At 40.6% G+C, this 22,653-nt stretch overlaps 1 protein-coding gene across 1 annotated transcript; it reads right to left on the bottom strand.

Moving 5' to 3' along the window:
• Positions 1 to 1,305: 1,305 nt before the first annotated feature.
• On the bottom strand, positions 1,306 to 20,645 carry LOC137181711 (arf-GAP with GTPase, ANK repeat and PH domain-containing protein 1-like). The gene is made up of 19 exons (XM_067587633.1): positions 19,260 to 20,645; positions 12,522 to 12,580; positions 12,340 to 12,427; positions 12,107 to 12,192; positions 11,838 to 11,979; positions 11,623 to 11,757; positions 11,393 to 11,514; positions 10,099 to 10,260; positions 9,290 to 9,373; positions 8,911 to 9,015; positions 8,650 to 8,809; positions 7,768 to 7,896; positions 7,525 to 7,662; positions 7,257 to 7,316; positions 6,745 to 6,896; positions 5,045 to 5,135; positions 3,831 to 4,053; positions 3,307 to 3,610; positions 1,306 to 2,847 (listed from the first exon to the last, which is right to left on the bottom strand). The coding sequence occupies exons 1-19, from the start codon at positions 20,407 to 20,409 to the stop codon at positions 2,563 to 2,565; spliced, it is 3,675 nt and encodes a 1,224-aa protein (XP_067443734.1). The 5' UTR covers positions 20,410 to 20,645; the 3' UTR covers positions 1,306 to 2,562.
• Positions 20,646 to 22,653: the final 2,008 nt, after the last annotated feature.

Below are 22,653 nucleotides of genomic sequence, written 5' to 3' on the forward strand. Positions count from 1 at the left end.
TTCGCAATGTTCCCATCTACTGGCCTCCGTCAGCCTCCTAGGAGTAGTATCCATCTTACTGGGTCTAGATCAGCCAAAAAATGAGACACATCTGAACAGACTTCTTGTGCATAATAAACATTAAAGGATACGGCTGGTGATTTTCTACATTTTTCTTATTCTCAACAAATCTCGTGCAGAGACAAAACAATTAACTCATCCTACTTAAGAGTATTGTCTGTGTATCCAAAGTGTGATATATCATATTCGTCTGTGCCATAAACCTCTGTTGTTGTCCAAAAAATATGAAAAACACAGCATGAAGCCACACCGCTGTAGTGGGTTACATATTCCTTCATCCCGGAGGCAATGGCTACTGTATTTTGTTTAGAAACACCTCCAAAGACTAATAACAGCGATCACATGTTCAGTCTCAGGAGTGTAGTTCCTTGTATGACAGACACCACTGTGCATGCGTTAGCTTGTTGTGCTACATATCACAACCTCTTGACTTTGTACTGAATTTCATCGAGAACTTTACAATGTAGCACAAAGTCAAGAGGTTGAGATATGCAGCACAAGCTAGCACATGCACAATGGTGTCTGCGATACAAAGAACTACTCTCCTGAGAATGAAAATGTTATCACTTTTACTAGTCTTTGGAGACATTTCTAAACAAACTACAGTAACCATTGCCTTTGTGGTGAAGGAACATGTGACCCAATGCAGTGGTGTGGCTCACTGGAGTGTTTTTAATAGTTTTTGAATAACAATGGAGGTCTACGGCACAGAGGAATACAATATATCAGACTTTGGATACACACACAATACTTGTAGGATGAGTTCATTGTTGGTTTAACTCTACACAATAGATTTGTTGACAATAAGAAAAATATAGAAAATTGGTAGCCTTATCCATCAACTCAGCTTTTTGAAAAATGGTCTGCTATGAGCAGAAAACACACACACACACACACACACACACACACACACACACACACACAAACGCACACACACACACAACTCTAAACAAAACACCACAGGTTGGGCAGTAGCCTTAGTGTATTGATAATGAATGCTCTATGAATCATTGCATGAGTAAAAAAATACAAATGGAAAGAGATGCTTACATCACAGACATGTACACTCAGCGAAGAGTCTTCAGATCAACACAAAAATACATACAGTACTGCAGGAGGATTGTTTTTTATGTCATTTTTTAAAATATCAATTTGGGAAACATTCCTCTATTTCATGTTGATTTTCAGCCACTTACAAACACGTTCATTCGAAGGCCCCGTTTTATAGATCAGAACCTTTAAGTGTCAAGACTTAGCAGTTTTAATCTATTAAACCATACTTTTAATTTCTATTAGTCACAGCAGGAATAATATTAGTTAATCAAAACATAAAACGCCCCGACAGTCCACCAAAACATGGATGGAACCACAGCTGTATCATCTGGATAACGCATGTTAAGTGTTTAAAATAACGACCTCAAATCATCTGTTTTTGTACATTCAATCAAAATCAAGGCATTTCATTTTCACTTGTTCATATACACATCCAGTATTACACTCGCCTTGACAATGACCTGCTGCTGGAGTCACTTGCTCTGCAGGTATTAATGCACACATCATGTACAGTGTTCATGTCACACACAGTGATACAAACATAACATAGAAATCTCAGTCTTGGGTGTCAAAGAGTTAATCAGGTGGTTATCAAAGGAAACCAAGAGGCTGTAAATCTCTGAACAGCTATGAGTAACCCTTTGAGTTTTATACACAGAACCAACTGTACAAATCGTACAATAACAATCTTGAAAATGAAGCACTTTTTTTAGAATTATAATATTTTTATCAATTCATCTCTATACAGTTATTTTGATTATCTTTAAAACAGCCTCACTTTTCAGCCACTGTAAAGTTTTTTTTATAATCAACTTACACAACATTATTTATGCACAGCTCAATGCCCGGCTCTGTTGAACATAACATATGCACTCTCTCTGATCTGATTTTGTAACATTCGTTGTCAATAAAGTTAAAAACTCTTGATGTGTTTAACATTGGTATTTCAAGCGGGTAAAGACAGACCGAGACGTCCATCTATCAAACAGTAAACTTATTGCAGTTTTTTATATGATAAGCTATTTTAGGCCAAAGGCAAATTTCCATTCTTAACTGAGTGAAGAATAAAGTTGAATATTGACCGGATGGTGACATATGAATCATACCAGCTGGTATACAGTGCAATACATCCCTATTAAATCTGAATGCAGAGGCATCCAAATGTCTTTTTTTTTATCTAACTGCCTACGTACAAAGTGTAGTCAGGAAAATTTATCTTTTTGTTTTGGTTAAACCATTCTAGCAGACTGAATGTGCCTGTGTTGATTACCAGTGAGTGTTTTCATCCCTGACAAACACAAACACACCCTATTAAACCTCGTCTGGCTTCAGGAGTGCAACATCTGGCGACGTGTTCATCAATCCCACTGACCTGCGTGAATGTACAGGACACTATGAGGGCAAAGCGACAAGCTGACACACACACACTTTCACCACACCACATTTCAATTATGACACTGCTCGTCTGGAGGTGCTGTAACTCAAGCTGGTGCCGCCGCCGCTCTTGTGCGAGATCTTGAGTGTCGTGGCAACCGTCAGGCTCGGCGTCATGGCAACAGGGAAGCTGGAGGTTGCGGCCGCTGCGAAGCCGACTGTCGCGGCAATGGAGGGGGCTGGTTCATTTGGGCATCCGTACTGGAGCAAGATGTCGACACACTCTTGGCTGCCAGCACTGCGAGCCAGAGCCAGCGCTGTCTGCCCCTGAGCATCCCGATACCGAACATCACAGCCATACTGAAGTCAATGAGAGGGAGAAGAAATTTAAAAAAAAAAACAGGATTAGGTTATGTAATTATACCCTATTCCACATTTTTATGGCTTCTTGGGACTAAAAGCTGACAGGACTATCTTAAATTATCCCAACAGGGTGTGACTCAGTAAGCTTTAGTGCTTTTCACACACATACGTAGATCACCTTGAGTGGTCTGCTGAGTCATCTGTTTTAACAGTTTTTGTTTCTTGCTGAGTGTATTACTTAGAGGTTGTTGAAGGGTAACATTTATTAATTTGCCATTTTTGCATAACTCAAAGTGATGGTTTGCTGTGATCATATATTTTACACCGAGAAGACATTTAAAATGATTTCACACCTTGTCAACATTGCCTTTTTTGGGGGGGTAATATGAAATTTCAGTACAAAGGTTTTATCGACTCCTATATCACAACTGGCAAATGAGGAGGAGGGAAACACACCCAAACCAGAAGCTGCGTCATCACCACATCGGCCTGCTGACAGGCAGCATGTAGGGCAGAGCCAGGAAGCCGCAGCGCCAAGAGCGACCTGGAGGAGAGCGCCAGGCTGAGAGGGGCATTAATGTCCTCCTTAGTGCAGTGGGCCAAAAAGAGCAGCAGCTTGGGGAGGTTGTGCTCCATCACTGCCAACAGAAGACGGCCAGATAGTGTGATGTCTGGGCCCTCGCTAGGGGTGGGAGGTGGCAACGGCGCCACAAACAGTTTCTGCTCATATTTGGCCCTGATCCATGACTCACGTTCCTCTCTGGACAAGCAAAGGGAGATGATGAGGAGAGGGTGAATTACCAGTGGAATACATTTACAGATTTTTGTCGTTCTGCTGCTAAACATTGTTAAAAATATCTTTCCACTAAACTCAGACACATAATATCTTAGTATGCAGCATATACTGCACCTACATAATGTAAAACAGTGTCAGCCTATTGTATCTAACATTATTGGGATTTTGGACCTACTGTGCTTACCGGGTAGCATCAGGCATTGGTTTACGATGTCCCAGGGTGCGCGCCTCCCATATACTGTTGACCATGTGGTTGCCGATGGCGCTGAGAACCAGCGTGAGCTCTCGTGGCAGATCATCGAGGTCCAGGGAGCGAACACGCGATAGGTGGGTCCCCAAGTTTCTGTGGATCCCAGAGCACTCGATGCAAATGAGAGCGCCCAGATTCAGACTGGCCCAGGTTGGATCTTGGAGAGAAAGAGTACACACAAACAAATTAGGCTTCCACTTCATTTGAAATTGATCTGCATGCATATGGTTGACAGATTTCTCCGATATTAATCTGTTCCACAAGCAGCATTCACATGTGAAAAATGTGCCAGTTTGGCTATGCCATACCACAAGTGTCTGAAGTCGTGTGAAATCCTGTTTGGACAAATTTTAAAGCAGAGCTATGAACTCTGCAGCCAGTGTGCCAGACTATATACTCCCCTGATGGACTTTTAAAAGTGTTCCAACATCAGAGGAATATTCAACATTTGATCTATTTTTGTTTGTATTTGGTAATATCTACGACGCAGATTTTAATTATAGGGTATATTAATAAAATGTATTTTTATTGAAAATTATGCTTTACAGCTCACTCCTGCTGTGCTGAACTTAAACCCCACATGTCAAAATGTCTGCATGTCCCTTCCTAATTGACTTGTTTACCTTGCAATTAACATTGTTTTGGCAGGTATTTTTCCTTACTGAAGTAAGTAAGTTATTTCAAAGCCTGGATGACAACTTAATTCAGTAAAGCGTTTAGGTTAAAGCCTCATCTTCTAATGAACAAGTTAGCAAGTTTGTTTTTTTTGCCTGCAAAATGTCAACTCACAATAACATGAGATGAAAACAATAAGACTTCATTCCTTGTTTACAAAATTTGTGCATGCAAGAGCTATGGTAAAAATTCAAGAAACGCAAAAACAAAAAAAATTGTTTCATGGCCCTATCAATGATAGTTCCAATATTGCTAATACTTTGTTTTTGTGTAAACTTTCCATGTTGATAAAAACGTTGCAGTCTTTCAAATAGACAAAATAAGGGCAAAGGATCAGGGGAGTTTTGCGACGATAACACATGCATACGGTTGAATTGGGAGGAAATGGGTAAAGTACCAAACCTAGACATGCATGGACAGGTACAAAGAGGATAAATATATAAAATGTAAATGAGTCATATAAAGTCACTAACTTGGAGCATCACAGTCAACACAGAAGTTGTTGCCCTTTGCATTGCGAATCGCCTGAAGAGCCACTGCTTCACTCTGGCTGTTCTTGCGAGCCTGTGAAAAATGCAGTATATGATCAAAATGAAAGAAACACCAGCAAACTTCCCTCTGTGATATTAGCCCTGTTGTAGCTACTCTCCTTACTAATGATTATAATTTCCAAATCTCCCTTTGGAAACGCTGTGGAAGATGGCTATAATCATCATTATGTACTAACCATTTAAAGCTGTAAAATTAAGGGTTTGGGCCTCCTAGGAAATACAATGCCATAACACTAAAAAGGAAATGCATCATGGGATTGTGGTTATCATTATATTAGTGGCAATTATCATTTTTAGAGATCATCTATCTAAATCCAAACCAGGATGTGTTCCCCACTCAAGAACAGAAACCAGCCCAACCCATTAGTGTTAACCCATTAATGGCCAATCAAATTAACTGCCCTCATCCCTTTTAAAAGTAGCAGCAGTAACAGTGTCCTAATGGGTCGATGTCAGATTCTCCTGAGAGAAAACTGCTCTTCTTCTGGAATCCCATGGTGCAAATATACAGCGAACAAATATGATTATAAGGCACTCCAATGTACTTCCTGGGGCCGATAATGCAACTTACAAATTTGAATTTACAAGTCAGGAGATACTGAATTCGCTGCATGCTGTCTGTACATAATGACCCACATAAGTTCTCCTAGAATAAAAATTATACCTTGTGGTACCATTAGTGTGTGTCCATTATAACAATCTGTGGCCAATATTTTTCTTACTTTACTTAGATACATTTTCTGTACCCGTGCACTATGGTAAATGGTTAATGGGCTGCATTTATATAGCACCTTTCTGGTCTTCTGACCATTCAAAGCGCTCTACAGTACATGTCAACATTCACCGATTCACACACACATTCATACGCTGATGGCAGAGGCTGCCATGCAAGGTTCAACCTTCTCATCGGGATCTAATCTAATTCACACACACACTCACTCACTCACACACCGCCGGCGCAGCCATTGGGCGCAATTTGGGGTTCATTATCTTGCCCAAGGACACTTCGACATGCAGACTGGAGGAGCTGGAGATCAAACCACCGACCTGCTCTACCTCCTGAGCCACAGCCGCCCATGAATGTAAAAACTGTGATGCCACTACTACAGTATAAAACGGTCTAATACATTGGCCTAATTGAGGGCCAGGACACAACTAGTTGTGATTTCACAAATCATGCTCCTAGATACACGCTTTAAACTCAGATGAGTGGAGAGAAACTTTCCCCCTTCAACAGATGAATGTGAAAACAGTCTTCTAGTGTGTGTGACTCGACCAACTGCAGCCTTGAGAATAACTCTGGAAACACAAACACAATTTCATACCAATATGGGCATCAATATAGCACTGCGCTAATTGAGCTGCATAAACACGTTTCTGGCCATCTCCATGAAAGCAGGTGCATTTGGGAGCACAAAGTCATCAAGAAGGCACAACTTGCATAAAGGGCATTGTGGTTGTGTTCCTCTGCCAGTTTTGCGTTTGTATAAAATAGTATGCATGTAATGTTTTCTGAGAATAAGATACAAACAAATGTGCTTATGTTTTCTCACTGTAAATCTCAGTGTGCATATATGTCTCCAAGAGTGCATTATATGCCTTTGCCTTCTGGTGTGCTTTACCTTGTTCTTGCTGCTCTCACACAGCTGTAGGCTAGCCAGGATCTGGCTCTCGATGGCTTGAACCCAGGAGTCCCTCTCCTCCACACTCTGGGCTTCAAAGTGCCATGTCTGACCAGTGCTCGACACAATGAGGAAGTCAAAATTATCCTCATCTGACAGGAAAACATGAACAGGCCGAAGAGATTTTTAATCTGTGGTTATTTCATGCAGAAAAAAAACATTTCATCCAGAAACATTTATTAACATAAAGAAAAAGACTGTTTGAGTTTGCATGCATCAGTGTGTTAAACATTCATGTTTTACCACAATTAGAAACAAATAAGTTTTTTTTATGTTAGTGCACTAGCCAATTAAAACTAAAACTTTTACCTAGATGCTAAAATGTACATACAGTACATGTACATGAAAGAATATCAATCGAATATTAGGAATTTATCCATGCTGCAACAGGAGCTTGACGTACAGAGGGCCAGACAGAGTTTAGAAGATGCAAAGCAACAGATCAGCATTACCTGTCTTGCTTACGTTCCTTAAGCTACCAAAGCTTTTAAGTTTCCACATTTTGCGCTTGGCTGCATGAGAAAATCGAAAATGTCACAGAAAAACCGAAGAGAGAAAGAGAGAAATAATACAAATGACACTTTATCCAATTTAATGTTTAGTTATCAATTATTATTATTACTTTTTCAATAATTCACAACATATCAAAATTGTCAGAATATTATTATTGCCTTGCTTAACGCTGAATGTAAAAACACAGTTGGAGTTCTTTATGTTTACCATCTGCTTGGCCGATGGTTGCATCTCCCTTCTGGTTCATGCTCTTCTTTCTGCGATGCTTCTTCCTGTCTGTCACTGGGGAGGCGGAGCCTACATCTTTGGTGGAGGAGGAGCTGGACACGCCCTCCACTGCAGAGTCTAGCAAGAGGAAATTGTACCAAATTATATGAATCTGGTACAAAGACAAGCATGATTATAAGTGATGATAAATACTGTATGCACAAATGACGTTCTTTTTCTCACCAACACTTTGAGCGTGGTTAGATAACGTGGAAGGACATCGCTGCACGCCTCTGTTACTCCTCAGGAACAGTGCACCACCCAGCCCTTCCATTTCCTCCACTTGCAGGAGGCCACTGGTACTTACAGGAACTAAAAACATGATGGCAAACATGTACTTAATAATAGAGTAATTTAGCCAAACATGTAATGTAAAACTGAACTACTGGGATTTTAAAAAATACATTAATGATTCTGTATGAATACAGGAAAAAGTTAAAAGTTAAAGATACACAAGAATTACTGAAGAAGTCCTCAAAAAGACACTGAGGGGGGTTACTTTTATCTTTCACGCATCCTTGCAAAACTTTTGAAATCCCTTATGATGCTCTTTTGTTCTTTTACAAAGGCTTTGCATCCTCTTGCAATTTTTTTCCTTCCTGGCACAAAGGCTTGACCCCCTCCTCACAAAAAAGTCTTTTAAGATCCAAGGAACAGTGAATTTACTGAAGGTCGGCCTTCTGCTTTCTCCCATCTCCACCTATTTATCATGTTTTTTATTTTAATTATGACCATACCTACTTATTCCCATTCAGTGTCACAAGGCTCTCCGTTCCATCTAACTTACGTGTTTTTGAACTGTGGAGGACATAGACACAGTATCCACAAAGAAAAGGACCAGGGTGGAGATTCCAAATCACCAACAACTGATGAAGCTACACCTCAGCAAAATGCTGCATCACACCACAGTAACAGGCTATGAACCTGGTATTTTATATAAGTTAGGTTTATTGTTATAATTCCTCTGATAGTCAGGAAGAAGAATTGGTTTAGCTGTGTTTACTTTTTGAAATTCTCCACATCCTCTCATGGTGTACAATGCAGAAAATGTGTTTATTCTTTGACCTGGGCTGAGTCCCTCGGGTCCCTGCACATCTTTGACTCGCCCATTGAGCCCGACTGGAGGGCCGCAGGTTGGTACAGCGCGTGGTGGCCGCTTTCCCGGCACCTTCACCGTCACCCGCAGCAGATCCATCTCTTTCCCCGGGGAATTTAGCATGTAGTCCTGCCAAACCAAACATCAGCCATTACCATCAACCACCAGCTGTTGGTGGTGCTTTCAGCAGCAAAAAGCCTTTAAAGCGCTCTGTCAGCACTCTGACTCACATTGACACTGGAGTGATAGGAGAGTATGCCATCGTTGGACAGCGTGACATACTTCTTCTTCCACTCTTTGTTGAGCGAGTTCCCGCTGCGCTTCAGCAAGATGCCCTGATGGAGGTGACAAAACAGAAGAGTGAGAATTTATTGCTAATGTCTCGTGTGTTAATCTCACACATTTCGGCAGCATGATGCCTGCTGGCTGCCAAAAACACCCACAATCTATTCATCAGGCCAATATGGAAGATCACAACACACATCACTCCAAACGATGAAACTGCTGTCACACATTTAATTTCAAGTGACTGCTGGTGTGATGTCCTCTGCAGAGGGTCATTAGATATATCAGATTTGTTTCTGCATCAAGTGCAAATCTGTGTCCTACCTGTTTGATGGGAATTGAGCGTCCACTGCCCAGATCTCCCTTACAGTCTGCACTCCGTCTGTTTGAGTCACTGCCTCTCCGGCCCTAGACGAAGGACAAGAGGAGCAATAACTGCATCAGAGGCAAGAATGGGGTGATTGGTTAGGATTATAAATATCATTTATGTCTCTAACTTTATTTTGGAAAATAAATACGGAATCTCTCCTTGCCAAAAAAGTATTTGGAATTGTGAATGGGGTTTTCTGTTGATTTATTGGTGCCATTTGGACTTAAATTAAAGCTGCTCTAATCAATATTTTTCTATTAACAATGGATCGAATGATTAAGTGTTATGTGAAAGGGGGTCACTCATAGTGGCAAACCAACAGACTCTGCAGTTCCTCTCTTTTCTACTAAGTATTTTAGCGTCTTTCCGCTCATTGTTTTGGTTTAACTTCCTGCACCTTTACTGTTTTGGTTCAGTCTCACCACTCTCATCAACCTCAATACCAGACACAGCAGGAAACTGTTTTTAAGCAAAAAGCCTATAAAAAAATAACTGTATGCTACCTGCCCACCATTAAATGGCAGACAAAGTTAGCAGCTAGCTGGTGAACATAGTGGAAAATTTAGCAGCTTAACAGTCAAATATTTCTCTTAGGAGTTAATGGAGAACCAAAACAGAGATAAAATGAGAGTGAATATATATATATATATATATATATATATATATATATATATATATATATATATATATTGGACTTGCATTCACCATGTGGCCAGAAACATGACTCCAAATTAAATGCTGATGTTTGTGTCTGTATATTTACCGCAAATCGGGATGTGCGTCTTCGGGTGGCACTGCGGACCGACCCTGGGGTGGCACTGTCCTGTTTCTCCCCTCTCACTGTCCTGCCGATCTCTTTATGACTAATCACAGGAGTGGAGGGAAGTGATGAGGAGTAGTCACTGCTCTGACCACCATTACTGGCCTGAGTGAGGGGAGATAGAGGGTGATAATTGAGTTTATTATGAGTGGAACTTGAATTAAATTTTTTTCTGAGAACATCCTTGGTGTTTGTTTTGACTTGTGAACTAGTTTGGGTAAAATTGTAATTACCAAAAAAAAAAAAAAAATCAAGTTTTTATTTTCCTGCAGTGATGGTGCCCCCTACATTAGTGTTCTCCAGGGGGACTGAATTTTTTGTTGTGACTGATTATGTCGGTACTGTAATTGGATCGGTCCAATATCTGTTTGCCGTTGCTTTATGCTGTTAGTCTCACCTGTGATTTGAGCACTCCTCACGTTACTCTTGGACTCTATATCCAATCACGTAGTAACATATGAAGTACTGATGTTACAGGCCTACCTGTTGCTGTAAGTTTTCACAGTTATTTGCCATCACCACAATCTGATACACAGTGTACAGATTGTAAAGGCCCTTGAGGCAAATTTGTGATTTGTGATATGGGCTTAATACAAATGGACCCATTAAAGACAGAAAGCTAAGGCCAGCAAGAGCCTCTTCTTTGCATAATGCAGGACAAACAATGACCCAGCAGGTGTTGAAATAACATACAGCAAAGATAACATATAATAATAAGTGCTAACGTTTCACTCGGAATGTTCGTAAGAAAGTGCTAACTTAATTGCACGACGGGTCCTCCCAAATGTTTCATGTTGTATAGGGACAGACTAACGGTACCTAATCAGAGCTACAGTATGTGAGCTTGTTGAAAAAGGGTGAACTGTCTTCTATCAATGTCGGTAGGCTATATAAGGCTATAACGTGCTGTAGTTGGTAGTGCACAACGGTAACTGACAGAAAATCTCTTTGCAACACTGTCCCTCAAATGTCCACCCAGACACCTGGACATTGTTTCTACAAATATGTCCAAAAACAGTTTTATCTCAGTTTGAAAAAAATGGAAAATGATGCACAATAGTTGCCTTATCATTTTAGATCATATTTCCTTGTACAATAATGATTTAAATTTCAGTTTGACTTTAAAAATAAATCTCACAGCAAATCTAAAATATGCAACAGACTCAGCAAGAAAAGGTGCAGTTAGATGGTATGACTTTGTACCAGTTTTCTGACAGATGGTCCGTAACAGTTTTACCTGTCCTGGAAAGATGCCAGACACTGGGGTGGAGCCTCCAGAGTGACTGGGAGAGTTAGGGAGAGATTTACAGGAAGCCAGTAGAGCAGCTTGCTTCTTGGCTGCCATAATCTTCTGAGCAGCTGTGGAACAAAAAAACTTAACATAAGCAGTAAAAAAGCCATATCCTTCATATATCTGTTTACTCTGCAGCATTCTTCATTATGATTTGGTGTGACAGGGACACATACCATCAGTGAAGACTCTGTTCACATTGAGGCCGTACGTAGCACAGGTTTCATAGTAAGTGCAGCGCCGCACATCTGAGCAAAGCTGTCTGGCCCTGGCATCATCTATTACTCTGGGGTTGCTGCTGCTGATCTTATCTGGAGAAAGCACAAATACAACAAGAGTTCACCTCTGCAGAGATCTGAATCAAAGCACATGTTGTGTGCGAGTGTCTTACCCTGTGTGCCGACTACTACGAACGGTATCTCAGTGACCGGCCGGTGGATAGCGAGCTGGTGGTAGATTTTGTAAACTTCCAGGAAGCTGGCCTCATTTTCCAAACTGAAGACCAAGATAACTGCATCCACCCAACTTGCAAACTGAAGAGAAGGCAGAAAAAGAATGGTACTCAAAAAAACGTAAGAGCAGGCTGATAGTAAGGACTAACTTCCACAAAGTTTAATTAGTTGTCCAGATTATCCAAGTTCAGGTCAGTTCCTAACCCACCTGAGCACCAGGGAGTTCTGTCTCCTCTCTGATTATCAACAGGTGGCTCTGTCCGTCAACCAGGACGTCTTTAATGTACTGGCGCCCTAGAAAAAATATAGGAGGAAACAAGTAATTTACTGTAAGACTCCCAGTGAAATGTTACACCTGTGTATGAGAGGTAAAAAGGTCTGTTGTCCGTTGACACAGAAAGACACACAGAAATGTTGTAGATGAGGACATGTGAAACCAACCCTCAGCGTTCTCCAGTGGCAGGTAACTTCCTGTCAAGTGTCTATGGACCAGAGCAGACTTCCCGCTGCACAGACCTCCCAAAACACCCTGATGAACAAACACACAGATGAAAAGAGGGTAGATATTAATTTAGTATTTCATCCTGATCACCGGTTTGTAAAAGAAGTGTCTTAATGCTTACCAGGTGAAGTTCTTGTACAGTTTGGCTGATGGTCCATTCTTGACTGCTGGTGCATCCAGCTGAGTACAAAAGAAGTAAATGGAGTAATTAATAAAAAAGTATAAAGTAAGCTCAGTGCTGCAATGATTTGATGTACTGCTAACTGGTGGTTTGGTTAGAAGATGCAGTTACAAAGGGTAGAAAAGGCAAAGATGTAGTTGCTGGAAGGTGTGTTTTCACTTTTTATGGAGCTAACAGACTGATAATTACATTTTTGATTTTGGTTCACATTGCACAAATTGAGCAAGGAGATATGTCATTTCTGGCTACCATCTTAGTTTGGATTAAGATGCCTCGCACTGTGACTCGCTGTAATGGTAAAACACGGGAGGCACAAAGTGAAGCTAATCCCATCTCTGCTCTATACCCACAAATATGAAATCATCCTCAATTTCAAAAACAGAAAACAATTTCTGACTAGAAATACTGCCTCGCAGTTGTACGCCTCCACCAACCAGTCAAGTTGTAGTTTACGTCCATGTCTGTCCAGACTCATATAATATTTGTAGCGAAGGAATGTAATAAAAAGTATTAACTGTATTTTCCTTGTATATGTTCTATGCCATGAGATGACAGTATGCCATGACAGTAGACGATGCTTCAGATATGGATGAAGCTATAAATTCTATAAAGTGGATGCTTCACACATATCTTCAATCCGGCAGCACAGAAGATCTACACAGTCACCAGAGTTTCAAGGTGGACACCCAAGATTAGTGTCACCAATTCAGTATCCAACCAAATGTGAAATATAGTCATAATCTCCCCTTCAATCAAGGTGTTTTTGCAGAACCTTGTGATGTCACAGTGAAGGTGACCTTTGACCTTTTGGATATAAAATGTCATCACTTCATCATTTTATCCTATTAGACATTTGTGTGAAACTTTGTCATAATTAGCGTATGAATTCTTGAGTTATGGCCAAAAATGTGTTTTTTGAGGTTACCGTGACCTTGACCTTTGACCTTTGACCACCAAAACCTAATCACTTAATCCTTGAGTCCAAGTGGACGTTTGTGCCAAATTTGAAGAAATTCCCTCAAGGTGTTCCTGAGATATCGCGTTCACAAGAATGGGATGGACATACATATGGACGGACAGACGGACAACCTGAAAACATAACGCCTCTGGCAAACAAGAAAAAGAGGAGATTAGCCTCAATTGACATTGAAAAGAGCTCTTAACAACTCCAAACTGTCATATTAACACGTTGTAAACATCCAAACTCGTCACCAACAAATCCATGAGTTACCTGTGGTTTGTCCAGAATCAGGAAAATGTGTAGGAGCGTAACACCCTGCTTTCCAGTCATTGTGCTAAGCTAAGCTAAACACTCCCCAGGCCTATTTCTATACTGACCAAACAAAGAAATTGATATTGATCCTCTCATCTAACTCTGGCAAAGTTAATAAAAACGCCTTCTTCCTAAGATGTTGGGGTGAATTCCTGTAAAAAAAAGTCCTGGCTGACTGCTGGCCAGGTTTTGCCTGACTGCCTGCAGGCACAGCACAGTGAGGAGTGTCAGGGTGTCCAAGCCTCCCATCTGGGTGCAGAGAGGCTGCAGCTCCCAGCGAGGTACCCAGAAAATCCAATCAAGTGTACAACCATGCAGGTCTGCATGAGTTAGGGAGCATGCCAGATATCTTTAGTTCATCCCAACACTGTAAAACACATCACTCTTTTGCCTCGTACTGTAGTTATTCTGCAAAAACTCCTCCTAACAAGTCATTTATTCTTTTATTCAGCCTTGAAGACTTATTCATCTTATAACACGGTGAGATAACTCATCTTATTCCCAGTGCAGTTTCCCTCATTTCATGAATTTATAGAAGTCAGTGAAACAAGACATAATATGCCAGTTGGTGCTCTGTGGTACTGAGAAGAGGAAACCTGATACAAAAAGACTCAAATAACAGAGGAGTCAAATAACAGGAAATAAAAATGTACAGTTTTATCAAAAATGCTTTAAGTTGTTATTATCTATTATTGAGTCAGCACGTGGATTAAGATCATTTGCAGTATAAGTTGACTTGTTTTGATCATTTCTTGAGAATTATCATTGTTTTGGTACTATACTACATGTATTAAATATTCCATGAAAAGGAGAAACTGCACTGAGAGGAAATGAGTAGAATTATTGCAATTGTGACTTTTCCTTGTAAGAAAAATACATTTTGAGGGATGAAAATGAGACCAAATCACTTGTCAAGGTGGATGTTTTTCATACTGAATGACCAATAGTGAGACTTTGGTTAGTTCTGTGTGAAATGTATTAAAATCAAACAAAAACAAAATGGCTCTTTAAGAAATGATAGAAGATAACTGCTGTTAAGTGAGGTGTTAGGTTGAGGCAGACGTCAGCATTTCCAGAGATCTTTGAATTGCATCAGAAATATAATAAATCTAAGCTCATACAGGGTATAAAATAATTCTGTAAAAATGATTTTATTTAAATAGAGATGTGTAACGTTTCTAAAGTAAATGAACACATTGAAAACCCAGTGAACCTTCTGTCATTGCAATATAACTTGAAGTACAAAAATGATTTATTACCATTTATTGTTTTCAGGCTTTGTTTTTAGTGATGAGGACATTCACTTGGCAGTGACAACATGATGACAGAACTCATGATTATAAATAATAGCTGTATTGTAGCGAAATATATCTAGTTCATTGGTGAAATGTTCCTGCAGCTGTGCTGGTACATTTGCACATGCTTTATCAGGTTTAATACTGATAAGAATAAACACTCATTACGGAGGTACAGACAGCAAGGTAAGTTACATTTTTTTTAGTTCTTACTGGAGTCAAAGTGTTACAGCACTACAGGAACTGTTAGAATTTCTTTTTATTACTCCATAGCTCATTCTTTAATTCTCAGTTACTGTTATATTTGTTTCACACTGCAGGAAATATCGATCATGAGTCACTTACTCTCTCATATTCAGTGGTAAAGTTTTTCTAAAAAGAAATAACTCCACTAGTTTCAGGGCTGTAAAAAAACAAGTGTCAATATTTTGAAAGGGGGAATAAAACAGATGAACAATATTTTATTAATTACATTTTTAAAGTCCCCATCCATTCAAAAATGTGTTTTTCTTATTGTTACTTAAGTTAGTAGATATTTGAGCTATACTGTGCAAATTGATGTATGTGCAGAGTTTGACACTGGAAGGATGTTTTCACATTCATCTATTGAAGGGGGAAAGTTTCGCTGGGCTCACTAAAAATCTGAGTTTAAGGGGAGTACCTGCGAGCAGGATTTGTGATATCACAACTAGTTCAGAGCCAATTGTGGTCCAGAATTCAACTGACACAAGTAAGATGTGGAAATGAGAATTGACTTTACAGTGAAGTAGGAGACATCCTGTGTCCAGCGGTTAAACTTCTGAAATGAAATATATTTGCATATTGATAGAATTTTTAATGAGGGAGAAGAGGAAGATGTAATTTTAAGGATTTTAACGAGATCATTGAACTTTTTTGTGGAAATACTATATTAAACACAATTATTCTTTAAAGTAGAGTATTTTATATCCATCTTAAAATATGTCTGGAGGGATTCTTTAAGTTCAACATGACATGACTTAAGGATATTTTGTAGTCTGGTTTGAGTGCAATAGCTCTATCCTCTGAAGGATGACAGCAAACTTGCATTAGTGAAAGGAAATTCAATAAAACAAACACACACAGCCATGAAGGACAACGTACACATCTGCAGACGTGAGGCTGAACAGAGAGAGATAAATGCCTGCAAGAGTGAACACATGCATCCAAATTCACAAACACACACTCAGCGTAACACTGATGAAGATTAATGTGGAAATCATCATCGTCACAGACGACTACACAGATACAGTTTGCACACACACACACACACACACACACACACAAACACACTGAAGCTGTTGGGTCACGTTGTACCGGGCGGAGCCTCGGCGTCGGCCAGCTCTCTGGGGACACAGATTCTAACTTTAAACCCCCGTGACACTCCCTCATCCCCATCTTTGGGCAATCCCCACACCCACACTCCCCTCCATCAACAGCGTCACACCACAGACCAAATAGCATCTCTCACGGCTTTACTGTTGCCATGGCAACTCCATTTTCCAGAAGCCTCCAGCCCGGGTCTCTATACAATAAATGGTCTCTCATGGCTACAGCGACGTGTGTGAGAGGCATAGAAACATGATGTCCACCTGCACACATATGAAAGTGTGTCTCTCACATTCTGACATTGCTGAATAATATTTTCTGAAGTGAATTTCATAAATAATGTTAATCTCTCATCTGAATACTGACATAATATGCTGAAATTATAGGTTCATCATGACACCGTTTGGATTACGCTGCTCACAACACTAACAAAATATAGCGTTGACGAATGAATAGGCTCCATTTGGAGGCTGATTAACTCTGTGCACAGAGCAGGAAGTAGCAGGTTCCCTCTCTCCTCACTCCTCCTACATTCCCCCTCTTCTCTCTTGTCCGATGAACACAGCTCTGTGTATCCCCAACCTTAATTATTCATGTCCCACTTACTCCTGACAAATTATTCAGAGCTTACGCCGATCCTACATTCTCTGTCATAGATGATTTTCTTTTGAATATATTAATAAAGATTAAAGATAGATAAAGTTGCATCATTTCCTTTATTTCAAATAGACAAGTCTGAATATTTCATGAGGTGTTTTTCTTAGTTTTTGACAAGACTGAAGTTATTTCTATTTGTTTGATTTTCCGGGGTGTGGGGAATTCCTCAAAACAGATATCCAAAACATTGAGCACATTAGTGACACTACAGAGTCAGATCATCACATTTTAACCAGGCTGTTAAAGATTTTTAACCCTTTCCACTGTTCAAACGCCTACAGTGAAACCGTCTAGTGACATACTGATAAAGTGAATCTGTAAGGAAGGGATGCACTTCTCACACATGTAAGATGTACTTTGATGGAAATCTGAAAACTTTGTCTCAAACATTAATGAAAATAAATTCCTATTTCAAGCTGTTTTTATTTATGCAGTCACATTTGTAGACACTGTAGTTTGGAAAATAGTTTATTTATTCATAGCTAACTAATATTCAATTATCTTAACCATAGACTGTATATAACGAGTCTATAATTGACATATTTCTAGCATCATATCCCAGCTTTTGTTTTTGATTTTTTCTTAATATGTAGATACATATTTATAGAAAATCTTAGAGCAGCAACAATGAGTCAATTAATTGATTAGTTGTCAACTATTAAATTCATCACCAACTATTTTGATATTTTGTTTTTCTTAAAAAAAAAAGAATCCAAATTCTCTGATTCAAGCTTCTCAAATATGAATATTTTCTGGTTTATTTAGTCTTGGATTGTGGACTGTTTGGGACTGAAGAAGACATTTGAAGACGTCATCTTGGGCTTTGGGAGACAGTGATCGACATTTTTCACCATTTTCTGATATTTTACGGACCAAACATCTAATCGATAAATCAAGAAAATAATCGACAGATTAATCGATAATGAAAATAATAGTTGCAGCCTTAGTAAACCTAGTGATCATTATATTACAGAGTGAAACCTGACAATTAACAAGATAGATGTCATGTAACTGTTTCACACATGCGGTTTATTTAAAAATGCATCCATAATTAACCTAAAAAACTCATATTTCAAACCCGTACATATCTTCCAGGCAAAATGTTTGCTCTGTTGTGCTCTTCTGTAGCTCCAAATGGAAGCGCAGTGTATGTTTTTCTTCTCTTTAGACCTGTGTTTCATCTCAAAGGAGCCCCATTTCATTAGATCTGATTGTGATTGTATTTTCACCAAAGTTATTTCAAGCAATTGTGTAGCTCTTACAAGTAGTTTCAGATACAATGAGAGCTCGGGGCAGTAATGAAACAGCAGAATCGTGTTATCAAATCCCTCAAAGACAGTAAAGGTTAGCAGCTGGGGTTTAAACCTGTTTCTTGGCCCTTTATATTATTAACCCATTACTTACAGTAGCATGTCACTAACACTAACACAGTTAATCTGTTAAGCTTTCAGCTAACACGTTCATGCTAACTTATCCATTCTTCTTAAAGCAAAGCAATCTTTGATCTTCTTAAAAGGAAAAGAAAAACTGCTTATTCTTGTTGAAATAAACACAGTAAACACTGTAAAGCCAAATTCAAATCCATTCAATTACCAGGTGCCAAAATAAATGAAATGTTTAGGTAAATTAATGAACTGTAAGCGTATTAGAGCATTACATGGACTGTAAGTGGGAGCAGGTTTTTGGTTTAGGTCCACATAGCTCCAGAGAGGGCAGTGTAAATGGCAATAAATATATGATCCTGTATAATCACATTAAACAAAATAGTCTTCTTAGTCACTTAATCTCAGCCCAAGTGAGCCCTGATGATTGAAGTAGAAACAGCAGATGTGACGGGTTTTCTCATGGAAGAGTAGTTTCTCATCTCGTCTATAGAGTTGTGTGAATGATTCAGCTGGTTCATGTCACCAACAGCCCTCTTTAATATTGTTTTGTTATGCATGTGCAGCACTGTGGAGAGTCCAAATGTATGAAATGGTGAGCTGGTTTGATATAGTGGGCCCATTATAACTAAAATGTATGTTAAAAGTCCAGATAAGCTGCCATAATTCTCTGTCATACAGTAACGTTCTCTGTGTGTGAAGTAGATGCATGAGGTGAACCTACCTTCCTCCTCACTAGAGCCCCTCTCCACAGCTGGATAGAGGGGCGGTGCAGTGTTGACGCTGGGTGGCACAGCTGTACTTTTGGTGAAAATCCCACTAATGAACTTGAGCATCTTTCGATCACGGGCGGGAGCTCTCTGGATTGTTCCTCCCTGGCCGTCCTTCCCCTTCTTCAGGTCCTCAGAGAGGGAATGTAGGTCGCTGTTGTCCAGGGTACGACTTGTACCTTTTCTTTGAGGCCTGGGCACATCAGTGGAAGGAGGTGCAGGCAAGGAAACTGAAACTGTCTTAAATCTCTCCCCCTGAGGGCTGTCCCTGGTCATCACGCCTGTGAATCCTCCACTGATGGGAGCTCCAGGGCGAATGAGCGTGCCCCTACCATCGCTGTCGGCCCAGGACGCCCTGTAAGGCCCCAGAGTTGAAGCTGCCATTAAGGGGGACTGGTCCCCGATGCGGTTATCCCTCCGGTCCAAAGTCTTAGCAGAGTGATACAAGCTTGCGTTGGCCTCTCTGAGCTCCCTCCAGCATGCAGAGTTGCCTCCTGCATGAGACCTCATCAGGACTTCAGGGCGCTGGCTGACCTGCGGCGGGACGGAAAAAGGGAGGCTGCAACGTGAACGACTGTTCAGGTCGGCTCCATTTTCACCCTTTAGGAAAAGCATGGGGGGCTCCCTGTAGAGCTCCGTCTTAGGACGCATGGCATCTGAGCGAGGCCCCTCTCTGCGCACAGTTCCCTCAAAGCTGGTTCCTCCGTACACTTTCACCATTTGCTTCACAGGTGGATGCACAAAAGAAGTGTCTTTGCTTTTACCGACCGATACAAAGTCTTTTTGGTGTCCATGAGTTTCTCTCCTCTCAGGTTTTCCCCAGTTCTTATTGGGGCTGCCATACTTGACCGGCACCTGTTCCAATTCTTCTTCCACCTGTGTGCTTTCTTTTTCCACCACTTGCACACATGCAGGTTCTTCTTCCCTTTTAGGGGCATCGCCTACCTCCTCTTCCTCCTCCCTCTTAGGGCTCCCTTCCCCCTCTGGAAGGGGCTCCTTCTCCACTTGGTTCCCTGCTACATCCTCTGGCACAGCCTCAACCTTCACCAGAGTGAGGGAAATGAGGTAGGTGGTGCGTTTCTGTGGGTTGCCTGCTTTGCTCATTGGGACAGCAGACCTGAGCACAGTGGCACCTGCTCTCTGACCTAGCCAGACCTGCAAACCTCAGTCATGGCAACCAGGACAAGACTGAGGCAGAAGAAAAAGAAAATCTACGATCAAATATGGATCAGACACCTGCTCAAACCTTGTGTAGCTGATGATGTCTCAGTCTGATCTATCTGGCAGATGGAGTTGACAGGAATCCTGCCTTCCTTTCCTTTTACAGCCTTAATAAAGACATGAAGAGTCTGGAAGAAAAAAAGAGGAATTCTGCAAATTGCAAATTCAGAATATATTTAAAAGCCTGACCCAGCGGTAAAACAAGTCTAGACTATTTTTTAATGCCTCCATTAATCCTCTTCAATGCACACAGCTACTACTGGTCTCTACCACTGATTCATTCATAATCCTCTCCTCTCTTTCCTTTGCATTCCCTCTTAAACTCATTTATTCTGCACAAATCTGACATGTAGACAAATGGATAGATATAAGAAGACATTTCTTTCTACAGTGTTGATGACTTATAGCCTCTGATTTCAGCCTGGAATTATGCAACAGCCAATACATTCGGTTTATCCATTTCTTGACTCGGACTAAAATGAGCGCTGACTGAATAATGCCACCTTAATACAGTATGTGTCTTGGCTTTCGCTCATGTCATACCTTCATTTTCCCTGAAGAATATCCATTGTACATTTTATTTGTGCACAAATGAAGATGTTCTCTTGCCATCAGCTTATCATTCACATCAAATGGCACATCAAACAAGGCTGACAAAAAAAAGGAGCTTCAGATGATCAGCCCAAGAGAAAAAACAGGTGAAAGGGAACAGGGTGAAAAAACATCAAAATGGAAATCATTCACTTGTCACGAAGCGTCTGGCAGCTGGAGCCTCCATTCGACAATGTCACGCATAAAATTATGTATGCACGGTGTGAGGGTCACTGAGAGATGCTGAAAAACATCTGTTGTTATGTCTCCAGAACATTTAAAAAAAGGAGATAAAGTAGCCAGATTTAAGCAACCCAAGCGATGCTTCCTTGTGCCTGTATCCCTCCTCTGGAGAGCAGCTCCTCTCGGTCACCGCATCCTCTCCTCCGAGTGCCTCATCCAATTAGCAAGTCAATAAAATGTGTCTGTGAGGCAGAGGAAGCCCACCAGCTCACCACAGCCCCTCCTCCTCTTTTTTTCCTCGCCTCCTTTGCCTTGCAGCCCCCCCGCTAGCCCGCCGTTAGCTTGCCGCACAAGCAGCTCCACACTAGATTCAGCTCTGGCAAACAGGCTGGGAATGACAAGCTTGCAGAGATGTGGTGGTGGAGGTGGTGGTCCTTGCCCACGTTCATCAGATTTTTATCTGTGCCGACACAACAAAAGAGACAGGAGGGAGAGAGAGAGAGACAAAAAAAAAAAACCTCCAGCTCTGCTCCTGCCAATGCATCTGCTCTGTCTCCAGCTCTTTCTCTCCCCTCTCCTTTCCAAAGCAATTTATGGGCAGCTCCTGTTTTCTCTCCCTGCCTCACAGTCTGTCCCCTCTGAGGGAGAAAGTGATGATGCACACGAGAAAAATCAGGATGTTAGTCGATGGATAATTGCAGTAGGAAATAAAATAGAAAGAAAATAGGCAGATCTTAAAAATAAAGAAAATGAAATGCTGAACACCTAATTAAACTACAGAAGATAAAATGGAGAAGAACCTGAAGGAAGTGATGAGACTGAAGAGTTTGAATAATAAACCCCGGATGAAGCAGGACAGTGAAGGAATGTAGAAAGCAGGGAAGGAAAACATAAAAAGTAGTTTCTTGGAAATAAAAATGGCACAGAACAGCTCTTAAAAATATTTTTCTGTTCACTACACAATCTCTCCTCAGGGGGAAGCCATTAGTCTAACAATGGCATCTAGAAAATGGTTAGAATGGCACAAATATCAAGTTAATCAGCATTTTGTCAACCTTACAGAATAAGTGGATCAGTCAATAACCCATCAGTTACAAATAAACAAGCTTGAATGTTGCAAAGTTGCTGCCATAAATATTTTCTTTGGAATATACACTGTCAATGTTAAAAGTCCCCTTCCACTCAAAAATGTGTTTTATTGTTACTTTACTTGACACTCGAAGGCTGTTTTCACATTCATCCGCTGAAAGTGGAAACTTTCTCTGTACTCACTTTGAATCTTAGTTTAAGGCGTTTTCCTATGAGCAGGATTTGTGACATCACAAATGGTTTCAAGCCAATCGTGGTCCAGTA

This window comes from Thunnus thynnus, chromosome 4, assembly GCF_963924715.1.
Source record: "Thunnus thynnus chromosome 4, fThuThy2.1, whole genome shotgun sequence".
In the NCBI taxonomy this organism is placed as follows: Eukaryota; Metazoa; Chordata; class Actinopteri; order Scombriformes; family Scombridae; genus Thunnus; species Thunnus thynnus.

Excerpts from the sequence above, each read along its gene's own strand:
- LOC137181711 (XM_067587633.1), bottom strand. The coding sequence starts at position 20,409 with ATGAGCAAAGCAGGCAACCCACAGAAACGCACCACCTACCTCATTTCC. Across the intron at positions 12,581-19,259 it reads GGGCTCTAGTGAGGAGGAAG|CTGGATGCACCAGCAGTCAA; the intron begins GTAGGTTCACCT and ends TTTTGTACTCAG. Across the intron at positions 5,136-6,744 it reads GTGAGAGCAGCAAGAACAAG|GCTCGCAAGAACAGCCAGAG; the intron begins GTAAAGCACACC and ends CATTTTTCACAG.